At 46.2% G+C, this 18,034-nt stretch overlaps 1 protein-coding gene and 1 pseudogene across 3 annotated transcripts in view; both read right to left on the bottom strand.

The window, feature by feature from the left end:
* The window catches only part of LOC146197702 (uncharacterized), a 152,641-nt gene that overhangs the window by 35,255 nt on the left and 99,352 nt on the right, over window positions 1-18,034 (bottom strand). For all 3 annotated transcript variants that reach the window (XM_084599612.1, XM_084599611.1, XM_084599613.1), the window contains 2 exons: window positions 13,757-13,932; window positions 5,215-5,258 (listed from right to left, as the gene is read on the bottom strand). In XM_084599612.1, coding sequence (XP_084455738.1) covers window positions 5,215-5,258; window positions 13,757-13,932 — 220 coding nt within the window. The remainder of the gene's footprint in view (window positions 1-5,214; window positions 5,259-13,756; window positions 13,933-18,034) is intronic.
* Window positions 10,436-13,125, bottom strand: LOC146197705 (uncharacterized; annotated as a pseudogene).

Below are 18,034 nucleotides of genomic sequence, written 5' to 3'. Positions count from 1 at the left end.
GCCTTGCAACAATGGGTGGCTGAATTCACTAACCTTAATCAGAACACGTGGAGATACTAAATGGGACGGGAAAATTGAGGTGCAAACTTTATAATGAATTGAACCACACTAGCTGGCAATGTTCGCCACTGCTGGCTGTTTACAGCTGTGTACAGCCCACACCAAAATCTCTCCCCAATAAGATGTTGCACAAATATTTTTGGAAATGCAGAATTAGCAACGTGCTGGAGGGCACAGAGGACAGTGAACTGCGAGACGTAAGCAGGGAGAAGCGCTCATCATTCAAGCAGAGTTGGAACGACTAACACCTGTGCAGTCCGTGGCCTTATGGTGTGCCATGTATACCAACAAGGTTAAAATGGAAATGAAAATAAATAAGCTCATCAGTAGGCAGAGCCGAATGAGTTGCATTTGCCTCAAGGTAAGTGTTTTTTTCAGTATAGTAATTGCCATTCAGTGATTCTTTTATTTATCTTTAGAATTGGTAAGTTGGGGGCCCACTTATAGCCCAATCTAGTCCTTCCTTATAGCCTGGTTCTTATCATGGATTCTGACGTAGGAAATCAATGGGTTTACCTACATTTTAATCCTTTCGCTGTCCAGTGTTTCTGGCCGTGATGCACCCCCGTGTCGGCTTTGTTTCAGGGAACGAGCATAGCGATTTATTTTTGATTACGATAGCTATACAAACAACATAGTCAACGGAATAAGCACATATCAGTGTTCTGCAGGTGTTTTTAATTAATGCAATCATCATCAGCCTGATTAAATTAGATAAATGAGGATAATATAAGAAAAAACACTGCTCGATACTTCTTGAGAGTCTAAATTCGAGCTCTGCTCGTATTCATAATCAGAAGAGCCATCGCTCCAGTCCGCAGTAGAAGGTCCCGCGCAGTCTGTCATCCGAAAGTAACTGCGTGCACGGAGGCCGCACTTTCGGTGGCCCGCACAAAGGAGAGAAATGACACGTTGTGAAATACAGATGACAAAGGGAGAGAGAACTAGGCTAAAACAACCTCCTTTGCTGCTGCTAGCCATAAGCAAGGGCATGGCGAGAGAGTGAAAGCAGCGATCGAGTCATGTGTGTAGAGGCGACGGTGCGCACCCCTGAACTTGATGCTTCGTAGCAGACATGCCAACAGAATAAAAATAAAAACGTGCAAACCTGCAACCCTTGAACACTTAACCGAATGCGCGCGGTGCGAAACGCGTGCGCCGCATGATCGCTTAGCGCGATAGAGTAGCGCGCACCAAACGATCGCGCCTTCCAGCAAAGAAGGTGGCAGGGATGGGCGCGGTCGCTCCATACTTTTCAATATATACGTACCAATATATCGCTGGACGAAGATACGAGCTAATAGAAAGATTTGACAGATGGCGCAGCCAGTCCAAGCGCACCAGCATCGCGCGCAAGCGCGAAGTTTTAAACGCATGATAGAGAACGTACCGGTATGTTCGTGACAGCGAAAGGGTTAAAGAAATAATAAAAAATCCACAAACAAAATACTAAATCTTGAAGAAATAATGTGGATTTCAGTAACAGCATAAAAAGTAAGACTGAACTGCCACATCAATAAAGGACCATGTCTTTGTTACAAAGTGCTGTTACTCATAACGATACGAGAGACCACTTACTAAAGCAGCTGCATGCAGCACCGTGTGTTTTATGGGAAGAACACTCAACAAAGACGATCAAGGTTAGAGCATACCAAATGAATAATATGTTTTGCCAATGGTATCCATAACCTGAACAAAACACTGAACAGAGGCTGCACAGACTGAGGAAGGTGAAGCTGTACGAGTATAAAACTTCGCCAAGGCATGTGGAGTGCATTACTGATGGCATTCGACCATCCACAAGACATAAGTACTCGTCCGAAGTATTTTTGTCAAACACATGTATTTTTAACTTCCTATAGCGAACGCGGTTCGGTATAAAACGGATAAAACGAACTTCGCGATGCCAAGCACTACTTTACTTTAATAGCAGGAGGCAGGCTTCATTGCACTACAAGCGTGTCACATGGCGCAGCAAACGTTCCGGACTACCTCGCAGGCGCTGACAGCGCCACAGATGCCACGTCAGCATTGAGAGTAGACAGCCAAAGAAATTGATCGCATCTAACAATTGCTGACAGCGCCACTTCAGCAGCGGCGGCAGCGGCACGATCGAATGTTGTTGTGTTTGCCCTTTTGCATTTTAGTGTTAGCAGCAGCATAGCTGTCGCAGCGTTCTGTGGAGGTTGCGTCGGTGGCTGTGTCGAGTGTGGTGCGCGGGTGTGCGTAGTGCTGTGATGGCGGTAAACATGAAAAAAAGAGGAGCACTGACGTTGAAGACCAAGCTCGAGATAGTTCAGCGTGTGAACGGTGGAAAGAAGTGCGTTCTTGCGGACTTATTTGGCACCCCAAGGAGCACTTTGAGTACCATTCTCAAGAACAAAGCTGTCATCAAGGCACAAGCACAAGAGACCACACGGACAAGTGCACAGCGTCTTCGGCCCCCTGCGTTCGGCGACGTGGAGAAGGCGCTCTACAAATGGTCTTTGGATGTCAGAGCTCAAAACATACCGGTGTAGGGACCGATGCTTCAACAAAAAGCGAAAGACTTTGCCTGTATCCTCGATGCCGAAAACTTCGTTGCCAGCTCCGGATCGCTGCAAAGGTTCAAGGCACGCTACGACATCGTAGGCAAAACGATCTCTGGCGAAAATGAAACGGTTAGAGAGCACCAAAAAGTGGTTGGAAGAGGAGTGTCCGCAAATCCTTGCAAAATATCAGCCCAAGGACATCTTTAATGCGGACGAAACGAGCCTATTTTGGCAGATGCTACCCAGGCATACCCTTGACGCGCGTGGAGAGCAGTGCCATGGCGGAAAGCAAGCAAAAGGCCCGCATCACTGTTTTGCTTGCCACCAACATGGACGGCACTGTGAAGCTGCGACCCTTCGTCATCGGGAGATTTAAAAACCCCAAGATGCATGAAAGGGGGCCGCATACTCCCCGTAGAGTATGCTTCCAACAAGAAATGTTGGATGACGCGTGAACTTTTCCTGAAGTGGCTGCATGCTTGGGACTGCGAGCTTGTGCGCGAGGGTCGCAAAGTGTGCGTCCTCGTTGATAACTAACGCACACAACACAGATGTCGCACTCAATAACATTGAAGTTCGCTTCCTTCCGCCTAACACTACAGACAAGCTGCAGCCTTTAGATCAGGGCGTCATCAGGGCCTTCAAGGCAATTTAGAAGAGGAGACTGATTGACACTCTTCTCGTGAAGCTTCGTATGAAGCAGGACTTGAAGATTGACTTGCTGGGAGCAATCCAGATGCTTAAAGTGGCATGAGACAATGTGAAAGGCGAAACGATTGCCAACTGCTTTCGGCACGCTGGTTTTGTTCCAGCAGAGGCCCATGCAGCAAGTGACGATGTTGACGATGCCGACGAAGCATAAGCAGAGCTCCGCGAGCTCGATGAGGCCTGGAACAATTTTTCCCGTCATGTTGGTGACATGTCCGCAACAATGACCGTAGAAGATTTTGTAGGTGGCGACGACATCACACCGACCACGTCTGTACTGATGGACGTCGAAATCGCTGCTGAACATCCCGTAGACGAAGCTCAGGCTGACCCTGCAGACGATGAGAATATTCCTACTTCCCAAGAAGCGCTTGCTGCATTGGATTTACTGTGCCGCCACTGCAGTACTATTGAGGGCAGAGGGTTTGCCCTTGTTAAATGTTTGCAAACTGTGGAACAGGGCGTGATACGAAACGCGATCAATGCAAAAAAGCAGGCCGCGATAACGCAGTTCTTTGCGCCTAAATAAGTGGACGTGACCCAAGTAAGCACCCTCCGAGTTGCTGTGTCTTCTCTGATTGAATTTTGCTGCTCTTGCATGTATTTTCTACGGAACATTATATTACGAATTATAGATATAGCGAACTATTTTCCGATTTTTTAACTGTTCATTATAACAAGGTTTCACTGTAACAGTCTATCTCTACACTACATTGTCTAATGCTCTGTAGCAACCATAAGCTCCCAGGTATGATGCTTCCTGTGGCCACTGCATTTTGATGTAGACGCAACGCAAAAATGTCTGTGCAGTGAAGATTTAGAGCATGTAAACCCTTTCGCTGTCGGACGTTTCTGGCCGTGACGGACCTCCAGTGTTGGCTTGGTTTCAGAGAACGAGCATAGAAATTTATTCTTGATTATGATTCTCATACAAATAAAATAGTCAACAAAATATGCATATTTCAGTGTTCTTCAGGTGTTGTTAATTAACGTCATCATCATTATCAGCCTGATTATAAATTAGATAAATGCGGATAATATAAGAATAAAACTTCTCGATACTTCTTGAGAGTCCGAATCCGAGCCCGGCTCGTATTTATAATCAAAAGAACCATCGCTCCAGTCCACAGTCGAAGGTTCCGTGCGGTCAGCCATCCGAAAGTAACCGCACACATAGAGAGCGCACTTTCAATTGCTTGCAGAACGGAGAGAAATGGCACATTGTGAAATCAAGATGACAGAGGGGGATGGAAAGAGGCTAGAACAACCTTCTTTGCTGCTGCAAGCCACAAGCAAGGGCGCGGCAAGAGAGAGCGAGATCGAGCCATGTGTCGACCTATTGGAGAGGCAACGGCGCGAGCCCCTGAACGTGACGCGTCGTAGCAGACACGCCGACAGAATAAAAATAAAAACCTGCAAACATGCGCAGGATGGCAGACCAACGCTTGAACCCGTAACCGCATGTACGCGCCGCGAAACGGGCGAACATGATTGCCTAACGCGATAGAGTAGCGCGCACGGAGCGACCTCGCCCCCCAGAAAGAAGGTGACGGGTTGCTCCATACTCTTCTTCAGTATATACGTACCAACACAACGCGGGGAGAAAATACGAACTTGTAGAAAGATTTGACAGATGGCGAAACCTGTTCAAGTGCGCCAGCTTCGCGCTCAGGCGCGGAATTTTTAACACACGATAGAGAATGTACCGGTGTGTTGGTTACAGCGAAAGTGTTAAAGAAGAATATCAGGTGATAGGAATTCATCCATAAAGTCTTGCTAAAGCATGTCTATGTGATGTTTTAGCATGTGAATGACCATCAAGCTTGCTTGCAAAAATAAGTACTAATTAGAAAATTTCTCCATCTGCATGCCTGCTGCATCTGGCATGTCAGTAAATAAAGAGTGTCTCACATACCTTCCAGATCTCTTCCGTGAGTTTGATGGGTATCCGCCATGCAGCTGAAACACATACAAGGCAACAAGCGTGAAACAGACAAACTGACAAGCTGTACAGCAAAATAAGGGGGAAATGGCAGTTGAAACTTAAGGATGTTTTTTTTTTGACAACCGTGAGAAGCGAACTGCTGCGAGGACACAACCTCAAAGCAGTCACTGAAACAGCTGCAAATAAAATATAAAATTTTTAAACGAGCAAATTTCCTCATTAACATATTATAGTCATAGCAATCAGACAGCACTGAAAATGTTCAGGCTGATTTTTTTTCCTACCAAACCTTTCTGCAAACCTTTCTGTAAGAGGGGAGAGAGACCCACTTGCTGGTCAATGGATTCCAGCGGCCACACGCAGGTGTGCACAGTGACATTTGTAATGCAGCAATGCCGAAAGCATTATCCTTTCGTCACCACAGTCGTGGCTGAGTGGTTTGGGCGCCCGTCTCGGCTGCGGGAGGTGGTCAGTTCGAAACCCGCCGCCGGACACCCACCGGTAAAATGGGTACAAGCGTCCCCCGGCCTGGTGCCCGGCTCTCTCAGACTGCTAACCCTGCTGTGCTCCTTCGAGGGCTTAAAGTTTCAAACAAACTAATGACCTGCAAAGGTCGGGTGCCGAAAGCATTAAAGTTACTCGAAGGATCAAAATGTGCTTCTTTACTTTAACTGAGCTCTCGACATTCCTCGACCCCATAACAAAGCATAGGAGACCATTGTGTGCCTGATCATGAGCAATAGCATGCAAACTAAATCATGTGCAATCAGCAGGCCCTAATTTCCTGTAATTCCACAGACAATTGCAGATTTAAGCATTTTTTGTGACATTATCTGCCAGCAGCAACATTCTCTTTACTAATGCTATCATTGCTATTGACATTATAACTACCGACAGCATAATGGATAATGGCTATTTTACCTTATATGCAAGGACATACTACATGGGGTTTGATTGCCCAAAAGAATTTTAAAAAATATTATTATATTGAAATACAGTATAATACAGTCCCTGTGTATAGGTCCAAAATTGTGGAAAGTTAATGGGAAGGTGCATCGGCTTTAGATTTCGATGAGTTTCGAGCGGTTGAATGATTATAGCTTGCACATAAAGCATGTGAAATATATTGGCGCTAGCATTTGAAACAATGGCGCTATTAGCGATTAACACCGCGACGGCTATCAGGCTTCACTGCACTGCACAGTGACGCATGATGATGTCATTGACAGTATCGGTACGTTTTATGCATAGACAGACTTGGTTTGAAGAAATAAAAACAAGGCTGCCGAAAACAAAGCCCCAGAAATGTCGATTAGCACCGTCAGAAAATGCGCAGCAGGACGTGGACGAAGGCAACGCACATGAGAAATGGTACCGTCTGTGACGTTATCACCGAACTTCTCTGCAGAACTTTTGTGCTGTGAGGAGAAGCTCGAGTTTTGGTCGTTGATTACACCATCAGTTTGAATGCTAGAGCAAAAACACTTTACAAGCATTACCAGCGGACTATGTAGATTTGAATCCTTGAATATCGCTAAATTCTCGAAAAGTGATGCAGCTGCTCTTTAAAGCCTGCCATTGAATTACAATCACAGTTAATATGCTCCCAACTACTATGTTAAATATTCTGACAAGGTGCGGTCACATAATACACCTAGGTATCATATGCACATGTGCTAAGGTACAAGTGGGCTGAAGCTGGGGACATGCATTGAAAAGCTGTGGTGGCTTTGTGGTGCCTAAGTGCCAACGGGTGAAGCATAAAAGACAACTGGCTAATGTGACTGGGTTGTTCCCAAAAAGTAGGGGTATGTGAATACTGACAATTTGGAATACAAACAGGGGGGAAAAAAAAAGCCTCAAAATATTGAATCAAATAATGATCAGGAGAAAAAAAAAAAAAGAAAAATAGGGAAACATTGTTTGTTTCTTTACTTGCACAGAAGTGTGTTCAGTTCAGTTCAGGCGTTCAGTCGTGTCCGACTCTTCGTGACCCTATGGACCATGTCACGCCACGCTTTCCGGTCTCTCACTATCTTCTTAACATCACATAGCTTCATCTGCAATGCCTCGAGAATGCCATCTAACCATCGCGTTCGCTGCCTACCCCTTCTCCGGCGACCCTCAACCTTTCCCAACATCAAATCTTTCTCCAGCGACTCCTCTCTTCTCATCAGATGACCAAAGTAGCTGAGCTTTAACTTTAGAATTTGACCCTCCAATGAGCAGTCAGGGTTTATGGTCGACAATATCGACTGATTTGATCTTCCGGCAGTCCAAGGAACTCTTAAGAGTCTTCGCCAGCACCACAATTCAAACGCGTCAATTCTTCGGTGGTCAGCCTTTTTCACAGTCCAACTCTCGCATCCATACATCACAACTGGAAAGACCATAGCACGGGTTATACGGATCTTGGTTGGCAGACTAATGTCTCTGCTCTTTACTAGGCGGTCAAGGCTAACCATGGCTCTCTTTCCCAGAAGTGTGTACCTCAATGAAAAATACAGTATTAAGCTTTATACAGGATTCCATAGAGTACCAGTTTTTGTACAGGAAGGATCTGCATAAAACCAGGTGGAACTGTCATGTCGCTCCTGAATACAGTAATCTCTCATTAATTCGGCCTTCAGGAGACCAGAAAAATGTCCGAGTTAACTGAAAGCTCAAATCATCGAACAGGCCTGAAAAAACTGCCGAAAACCGTATGCACCACAGCAATTTTATCCGATGAACATCTGCATTTCAGAAGTAAGAATGACTTTTTTTCCTGGTTTCGTCAAGTGCTTTGCTTTGCACACTGTTGGGTAGGCCCTCTTCCCAAAAGGGAAGGTCCCTCTTCAAAAAATGGACCCGTCTCATTTTGAGGATGCTTTACTGCACAATAAACGTGATCAAGCATTGCAGTGAACGCGCAGTACGGAGAATATGCGGCGAATTCGAGTGTTTTCAATGTATTCGGTAGTTTTCGAAAATTCAGTTTTTCGAATCCGAATCAAATAACAAACCTTCCATCCGTATTCAAAATTTCGATTATTCGAACACCCATACCAAAAAAGACATCAGGGGAAATGCGGCGGCTTCTCCGCAGTGCCTTGGGACAAACCATTTGAGACCTAAAACTATGCGCTTGTGTACTACAGTCGAACCCGGATATATCGAATTTTGGTTATATCGAACTCACAAAATATCCCCTTGAAAATCCCATGTAAAGTACAGGAAAGCCGCGTCATATATCGAACTAAATGTCACCGGTCGTTCAATATATCGAACTCCACACCACGCATTGGAAAGTGTGCCTTCCCCAAAGACAATCGCATCACCCTCGGCTGTTTGCTGCGTGACGTTTTCAAGCCACATGCGGAAGGAATGAAAGGGGACAGTTTGGCGACGGCTGGTCTAGGGCAGCGCTAGCAGCGCCACGCCCATTCCCCAAAGGCGCGCGCATCTGCAGCTATCGTTTTCCGCGCGCCAGCACGTGACGTTTGCAAGCCATGTGTGTGAATGAACCAGAGAGAACCGGTGGGAACGAGAGGGGAAAAACGCGATGGAGCGAAGCGCAAGGGTGCGCCCATTCTTTTGCCGAGCTATCTCTCTCCTTCCTCTCTCCCGGCCTTCGTTCACAGTAGCACGCGCTACGCATGCGCCAAGCCAGCTCAGCCCGTTCTCAGACAGAACGTCGAACGCTTTCTCCAGCGTGTGTTGCGAAGTCTCTGCCCGCGGCGGCTGACGTGGCTATGGTGCCTGCGGATGTTAAGAAGCGGCAGATCTCTCTCTCTCTTTTTTTTTTCTTGCGAAAGTCGTTTATTCTTATTGTTGTGCTGTACACGCGGCGTGGTGTAAGATATGGCGACTGCGGACGTTAAGAAGCGGCAAATTTTTTTTCTTTTTGCTGGAGTCGTTTATCTTTGCATGTATGAATCAACGAAAGCATGCGGTCAGTTGCGATCATGACATCGGCTTTTAGCCTTTTTCGCTTCAAACAGCATTTGCAGCTACCACACTTTCCAATAATTTTGTGGCAGTGGACTACACCCGCCCCAAGTGCGGCGTGATAAATCGAACCAGGCTTGTGCAGTCAAGCCATCGAGCACTCTGCCAAGTTCGCTCCCTGCCACTGTAGGAGTTATCAAAAAATGAACACACCGTGACGTTATCACTGCGCAGCATCTTGGCACGCTGCCAAGAAATGAGCTGTGGATGAGATGTCCGAAACGAAGTGGCGCGCGCCATTGACATGCAAGCGAGAACGCGTGCGATTTCTGCCGCGGCGACACAGAAACCTTGTTTTGAGCTGTCGCGGTGGCTCGAGCGGCGAGAGGGACGCAGTTCCAAAAGTTGGAAAGTTTTCACTCTGTCGTTGCCGCTCGTCACTGAGATCGCTCAATCTCTTGCACGTAAGTGAGCTGGCCTTAATTTTTTTTTTTTTTTTTTTTAATTCTCGGGTGCAAAAGTGAAGGGTGGGTTCATTATTCGACAAATGCAGCAATCTCTTGCACGTGAGTGAGCTGGCCTTAATTTTTTTATTTTTTTTTTTTTAATTCTCGGGTGCAAAAGTGAAGGGTGGGTTCATTATTCGACAAATGCAGCATCGTTTTTTCACATCGTAAGTGCCGTCACAAGTCGATTTCTGCATATCGAATTATCGATATATCGAACTACTTCGCGATCCCCTTCGAGTTCGATATATCTGGGTTCGACTGTAGCGGGCTGAGTTCGAGGAATGCAGCATGAAGAACAAGGACTTAAGAACTTGGCGAAGCATCCGGAAACAATGAGGAATTGATACCCAATGTGTTGCTAAATTTATTTCACACTAAGGACAACACAAGTGCTATTGCATTCTGTGAAAACTAAAAATGGAGCTATTCATATATTATGCAAGAAAAAACGAACCTACATTTTTATTAACGTGTCAAAAAATTATTTCGCATCTCATTCAACAGTTCAGGGTTCGTACAGATTCAAAACGGGCAAATTCAAGGATATTCAAGGAATTTCAAGGCCCAGTTGGAGTATCATCAAGGACTCAACACAATGCTACATGCAGCAGTTTTCAATATCAGGTACCAATTTTACTGAACAAAATCGAAAAAGAAACATTTCAAGGAACAGCTTGTATTGTACTAAGCCAACATAATAAAGCTAGTACTGCACTAAGCCAAAATAATTAAAAATTTTCAGTCTCGAAAAACACCCTGCAATGCATTGCACCAATGTCGAAGGGAAATCCATTCTGCAAAACTGCTAACGGCAACTTCAGGGGAGCTCCTGCCACTTTTCCTGAACCTTCTCATTGAGGCTACACAGTTCCTCAGTCTTGCTTTGTGCAGCCTTCCTCAGGCTATTGGATCTGACAATTTACTTGAGATCATTAGCGGCCTCTCCCTTTTCAGCATACGTATCTGCTGAAGCCTGGAGGTCAGCTATTGTTGCCTCGAGTTTCTTTTTCTTTTTTCATCATATCGATCTCTTCGTCTATGCAGCGCCTCTTTGATTCCCTGACATCATCACACTGCGCCTTTTTTACTGCCTCCAGGTGTGCCGCATACTGCTGCCGGGCAGCTGATACAGCAGTCCTTAGGCCTTTCGTAATAGGGACGTTAAGAACACCCTCTGCTTTGCCCACAGCGTCGCATACAATATGTTGTGAAATATACGAGAGGTCCTCCAGGTTTTTACGCAACCTGGCGGTTCACACTAAACCCTCGCTCAACAGTGGCCTGCCCGTGGCTGAGCACAAGCAAAAGCTTGACAACTTTCCAGAGTTCCCCATATGATGAATTAAACTTCATCAGCTCAGACAAGAACTCATCCAACCTGTTTACATTCTTCTCAAACATTCGCAGGTTATGCTTCTCTTCCTGCAGGAACCCTGTGTACTCCCCCATTACAGTGTCTCTTTGGTGCTCAGACATTCTGCCTGCTGTAATGAGGGCATCCAACACTCTTCTGAAGCCGGCCAAGCACTCATCTGGTTTAGTACAAATTTGTCGTGGGTCCAGAAAGGACAAACTCCTAACGATTGAGAATCTCGGTGGGCTTCTCTCAAGCACCTTCTTTGTCACACTGATCAAGAAATGTTTGCATTCCATGCAGAACTGGAGCACGTCCTTCTGGCTTGCTTTAGTTTTCCTGACAGTCTGTTCAGCGGCATGGCCTACATCCACCTTTTCAAGTGGAGACTGGTTCTCTGTGCTTTCAACGTCCACCGTCAGTAGACCAGTGACTCCTCTTGCTGAAAACCGAGCACTTCAAAAACTTTGTCAGTAGCTTCTTGATTACTGTTTCCAAGTCCCTTGCAAGAAATAACACCATGGGCTAATCCGTTTGGTACTCAATGAGGAATGGCTTGAGGGTCATGGCCACACCTAGTGCAAATTGAAGCTTTGCTAGCAGTAAAACATCACTGGCAAACTCGCACAAGTTATGAAATGATCCACATTTTGGGGGGCTTACTTTCTTCTTCCTTGCAGCTGCAGTAAACATATCACACCACTATAGCAAGGCTCTCTCTATCATAGGGACATTCTCCAACCACCGGTGTGCAACAAAGTTCAGAAGTCTCCTGACCGGTAACTGCTGGGAAGTCTTCCCTCCTTGCAGGAGAACCATGGAAAAGCGCGCTCAGACTAGAACGCAGATAGTCAACTCCGCACTTACTTGCTGTAACACCTGCCCTGTAGGCGTTGTGCATGGTGTGGAAGCCACAGGTCCCAATGTCCAGACATTGAACTTGGTACGCTTGTACAGGTGCTCTTGAAAATTCTTGAGTAACTTAAGGTTAACATTAGGACCATCCATTGAAATCTGAAGAATTTTCTCAAGAGGGAAAGGCTCGTTTAACAAAACTTGAAGTTGGGCTAGATGGTGCATTGTAATTTGACTGAAGATAAAGCGCACGGGAAGACACACACTAGAGAAGAAGACACAGGACAGCGCGTGTCCTGTGTCTTCTTCTCTTGTGTGTGTCTTCCCGTGCGCTTTATCTTCAGTCAAAAAGGGAAAGGCTCGAGCGCACTCAGCAGCTTTCCTTGGATGTCTTCGGATGTCGGGTGCCCCATAAACACCAAGGTATAGTACCAGGTTGCCGCCATGTGAGACGAATTCCAAAATCGGATGTGAACATCCATTTGTTTCCACTCGAGATAGTCGTTTGTGAACTCGTCGAAGAGTACCACGTAGTAATCACAATCTTTTATCTCCCGCTGCAAAGCAGATAAAAAGAAGGGCCTCAGACACGTATGTCACGTAGGCACATTTTTTCTCTCCGCAAGAAAATGCCTTGGCCATGTCAGTGTCCAGGAACATAAGCTGGAATAGCTGGCCTGCTTCTGATGATGACCGATAGGCAAATTGAAATGTGACAACCTTCAAAGTCCACAGAATCTCTGCATTTGTCACCAGCTCGTGTGCCTTGCAAGCATCATCTAGATTTCCCGATTGGGAAGGAGGCGGGACGGCTGACTGTTGGCTCGTACTTGGAAATAAATACTTTCACACCGAGCTGTTGGCTGCAATCTTGATGACACCAGTATGCTTAGCACTCTTCATGTGGCTCTTTTAACGCCAACTCACCCATGGTGGATATATCGAAGGTCTTGCTGCAAGGCCTGCATCTTCTGCAGTGCTCACTCGTCGTATCTGGTGCAATCCAGTCTTTGTAAGCGTCATTGTGAAGCAACTTGTCTTGAAATTTGCATTTCCCAGGCATTTGCTTTGCAGTCGGATGCTTCAGCCGCAACAAGTCGGGTGCAGAACAGACATAAAAATACAATGCCATCAACCACCATAACAAAGCGCCAAAATCGGACCGGACTGAATCGGCTCAAGTTGGCTTGATGGTGATAGTGATGGTGGCTATGCCCTTTGTAGCGGGTCACCGCTGCCTTGTCGAGCGGCGGAGCCAAAAAATAAAAGAAAAAGTAACAGAAGTAAAAAAAAAACAAAACAAAAAACCAGCCCCCGTTATCTTTCAGTCCGGGCTCCCTGGCCACCAAAACTGTCACAACACAGCCAACTGCCGCTGGGGTCGCAGTGCCCCCCCGTTGCCACCAGAACTCAAGATGCCGTTTCGTGCACTCCACTACCCGTGGTGCCACAGGTTCCCCGAAGCCCGGGCAGCTGACAACACTCGGATAGAACACTGTAACTCGGGTCACGGGGGCCGGCCAAACTGCCGGGCATTCCAAGATCACGTGGCTGGTTTTCTCTGCAGACGCCCCACAGATGGCACACGTAGTGTCGAGACCGCTCGAGAAACAAGCTCGCCACTTGCGCGTCCGCAATACCTCGCAGCGGGCCTCCGCCAACAAGCTGCTGCCTAGCGTGTTGTCATAAAGACGCTCTCGGCATATGACGACCTTGCTGACACTACAGTGGTGGACCCTTTGACCCCTCGCTCATTAGTATGAACCCTGGGATCATTCAGATTGGCACATCGGTACCATCATCATCAAGTGCAGCATTTCAAACAAAGTTAGAATTAACGGGGGTCTAGGAACCGTGTTCTCACCCATGAGGTGTGGCACCAGGCTATAGTCGAGGCGTGCCTCTTCGTACTGCTGGTACTTGGGGGCGGTGGGCAGCCGCAGGGCCTCGTAGTGGCCCAGCATCACGTCCTGCAGCCACTGCACATTCACAGTGGTGATGCCCCACTCCTGGGCCTTCTGGTACTTCATCCCATCCTTCCTGCACACGTCCACCTCAGGCAATCAATCACTCTGCCACGTACAAACTACACTATCCTCCTTGTACATATACTGATTGCCGTTCAGATGCCTGGCATCAAACTATGTATCTATTTCTTGGGAAATTTAAAGCTTAAACTAGAATGCTTAAACTAAAGCTTAAACTAGTTTGGTCTAACATAAATGATCCAGGCCCTTAAAGTCATTGCCTGTGGAAATGGTGCATGACAGCAATGTCAGCCTTTCCTTTTTCTTTTCCTTCTTTAAAAACTGTTTTCAGTCGAAACAAAAAGCACTCTTTATCCGAAAAATATCAGCCACCACCTAATGCTGTCTTATGACAGCCAACTTAGATTTTTTTTAAGATGCGGTTGAAGCATCCAAGGCACATTTCAGAAATAAACTTGTGTACAGGCAAGTACGAGTGGACTTAAGGGGGAATACGGGGCTAAAATCACAATTTTCACCAAAAAAGTATGTTTTTAAATGTTTTGGATTATGCATGTATTACACAAACTTCTCGACAAGTTTGGCTGTCATCTGCACAGTGAAAAATTATTCGTTATTTTTTTTTGTGTGTGGGATGGAGTGCACTCACCACCGCAAGAGCCTATGAACGCTGATTTCAAGACGAAGCCTCACAGTGGGCAAAAAGCTGTGCGCAGAGTATATTCCCAAGTCAGAAAGCTTACTTTTCATGCGCTCTAGCTAAAAGGAACCTGCTATTGAAAGTACAGCAGACAGCTAAAAGGAAAAGCAGAAAGAAAAGGCACATTTTGGACCGTGGCAACAGCGGCTTCGCTAATAAACTGAAATAGAACTTTTTTTAAAAACTAAAACGAAGCATGTAACCCTCACTGTTCTCACAACACTGGTAGCCTGGATAACCAAAGTGCTCGACAAGCTGGAGATAGAATACGGAGCCTAGACGAAGAGGCCTGACAGCAAGCAACCGAGGAAAGAATTTCACGAGCGCAGACAGGGGTGCTTGGACTGCTGTAAAGCTGAGAAAAAAAGAGGCAACTCGAAGCAATCGCCACAGAGCAGTGTCACGTTGAAAAAGACAGCCCAATGTATGCACCCGGCCACTAATTTAGGCCCTAAAATTGAATAGCACGTTCTGAAATCTTTGAACCCATTTTTTTTTCTTAGTTTGCACTTTTGCAAGGGCACGACCATTAGGAAAGCTACCATTTCAAAACTCTTGGCAAAGATTGCTTTCAAGGTGGTTCCTGAACTAAAATTTTGTTGGGCAAAGGATAAGGTACTTCTTGGTTTCCTAATTATTTCATAATAAAAAAAAAATTGTCAAATATGTTATATACAATGACAACAAAAGAAATGAAGTTTGTTTTTAAAGTTCTCAGAAAATGTCATCATAAAGGACCCACAACTTGCCTTACCCTGCACAATGAACTACCTAGACGTTACCTAAGCACAAACGGTTAGTACATCTTCACAATTTTTGAAACGATAGTTTTCCTAAGCTGACACACTTAAATACTCATTATGACAGCTACGTTTCTTTTGTTATTGTGCTATGTTGATGAAACTTAGTGAACGTTCTAATAAGAGGAAGATAAGACATCCCTGAAAATTTTATCGAAATTGGTGCAACAGTTCAAAGGTTGACCCTTTAGCCCCTGAACTGTCACGTAGGTAGCATTCGTTATACAGTGAAAGCTCGTTAATTTGAAACTCAATAATTCAAATTTTTGGATAATTAGAACTAGACTACTTGGTCCGGAGAAGTTCCATAGAGATATGTGTATGAAAAAGCCCGTTAATTCGAACGCGAGTCGGTTCCGCTACGGATAATTCGAATTACGCGCCGCCGCGTCTGGGTGGCTTGGCGCACATCACGCATAAAAAAAAAAAAAAAAAACGTCCAAAATGGGGACAGATGATGGAACCAGGTAAAACAATGGAAGAGTGGGTAAAACTTAAATGGCGCCATGGCTGGCTGGCGGCGTTGGAGGGAGGGGAAGGCGGCCGTGGCAAGGTCAGTGCATGGCCGCGGCGGCAGCTGCCAGCTCTCTCTTCTGTGCAACCTCCCTAGCTCACAACTAAATACTCGTTAATTCCAACCCTGTTAACTTGAAAATAGGGATAAGTACTGTCATGAAAGGCTATGATCTCGGACCAGCACTATGGGTTAAATTTTTTTATTTTTTTTGCAATAGCCATCCATTCTTCCACCCATAAGTTGTCAACCGAAGCACGCGAGTCAGTTGCGATTTAGCGCTGTTCGCTTCAAAAGCCCCTTGCTGCTATGCGCGTTCCGATGAGTGGAGTGGCAGTAGACAGCGCCCCCCCAGTTGCTCATAGCATGATAAAGCAAACATACTGAAAAGGCAGCTTGCACAACCGGCACAACCGGACCAGCGCTGGCACTTTGCCAAGTTCGCACCCCCCCCCAGCCTCCCTCCTGTTGGAGCTAAAGTCAGAACAGCATCTTGGCACACTGCCAAGAAATGTGTTGTGGACCATGACGCGTGAAAAACGAAGGGATGCGGTAACGACAGACTTCTTTTATTTTTTTTTTTTCCAGATTCGTAGGCACAAATTGGGGCTGGGTGGGTTCTTATGCGAGCGAGTTCATTACGCGACTAAATACGGTACATTTACTGTAATACAAATGGTTCTTGTCAGTTGTTTCGAGGTCATTCAATAATTCGAACATCGAATAATTCAAACTTTTTTCCCGGTCCCGTGAAGTTCGAATTAACGAGCTTTTACTGTACCACCGAACCCGGATAATTTGAATTTTGGTTATTTCGAACTCAAGGAATGTCCCCTTGAAAATCCCATGTAAAAGTATAGGAAAGCTGTGGCGTGTATCGAACTCAATTTCACCAGTCGTTCAATATATCGAACTCCACACCACGCATTGGACGGTGCGCCTTCCCCAAGACGATGGCATCACCCTCAGCCGTTTGCCGCATGACGTTTTCAAGCCACGCATGGAAGGAATGAGAGGGGACAGTTCGGCGACGGCTGGTCTAGGGTAACGCCACGCCCATTTCCCAAAGGCGTGCGCATCTGTGGTTATCGCTGCCGCGCCAGCACGTAACGTTTGCAAGATATGTGTGTGAAGGAATGAGAGGGAACCAATGCAGCTGTGGTGTTTGAGAGAGAGAAAAAATGTGACAGAGCGAAGCGCAAGGGTGTGCCCATTCTTCTGCCGAGCTTTACCTCTCCCCTTCATCTCTTTTTCCAGGTTTTCGTTCGCAGCAGCAAGCACTATGCATGCGTGGACAAGCCAGCTCAGCCCGTGGCAGATGCTTTCTCGAGTGTGTGTTGTGAACGCTCTGCGGGCGGCAGTTGACTTGCGATGCGCGTCTCGTGTCGTCGTGCTGAATGTGCGTAAGCTACAGCGGCTGAGGAAGCGGCAGTTTTTTTTTTGTTTTCTTTTGCGGGAGCCGTTCATTCTTGCCGTCATGTTGAAGTGTTGAACATGCGGCGTAGAGTATGCTATGATGGCTGCGGACGTTAAGAAGCAGCAATCGCCTTTTTTTTTTCTTTTGTGAGAGTTCCTTACTTGTGCTGAACGTGCGGCGCAATGTGCGACTGCGGACGTTAAGAAAAGGCAGGCTTGTTTTTTTTTTTTTGCGAGTCATCCATTTTCACATCTATGAATAAATGAAAGCACGCGGTTAGCGATCATGACACCGATGCTTAGCATTGTTCGCTTCAAACGGCATTTGCAGCTATCACGCTTCCAATGATTTTGTAGCAGTGGACTACGCCCGCCCCAAGCGCGGCGTGATAAATCGAACCAGGCTGGTGCAATCAAGCCATCACTGGCACTCTGCCAAGTTCGCTCCCTGCCACGGCAGGATCTATCAAAAGTATAGAAAGTTTTACCGAGAGCAAGCAGGAGAGGAAGAAAATACTTTCTAACCAGATTCCTTGCGCCGGCCCATTGTTGCCAGTACCGAGTGGGCTGTGCGTTCGCGCGCTTCATGCATAGCAGAGCGGCCTTGCACCTCGGTATGTTGTCGTTTGAGAGACTTAAATACCTTTATTAGAGCCCATTTTAGTGGTAATGTCATCGGGACAGCAATGCGCGATCCTGGACTGCACAAACAATCAAAGAAATC

The sequence above is a fragment of the Amblyomma maculatum genome, chromosome 3, assembly GCF_055883805.1.
Source record: "Amblyomma maculatum isolate TAMU_Amacu chromosome 3, ASM5588380v1, whole genome shotgun sequence".
In the NCBI taxonomy this organism is placed as follows: Eukaryota; Metazoa; Arthropoda; class Arachnida; order Ixodida; family Ixodidae; genus Amblyomma; species Amblyomma maculatum.
The sequence above is the reverse complement of the archived record's forward strand: the minus strand, read 5'-3'. Positions and strand labels throughout refer to the sequence as shown.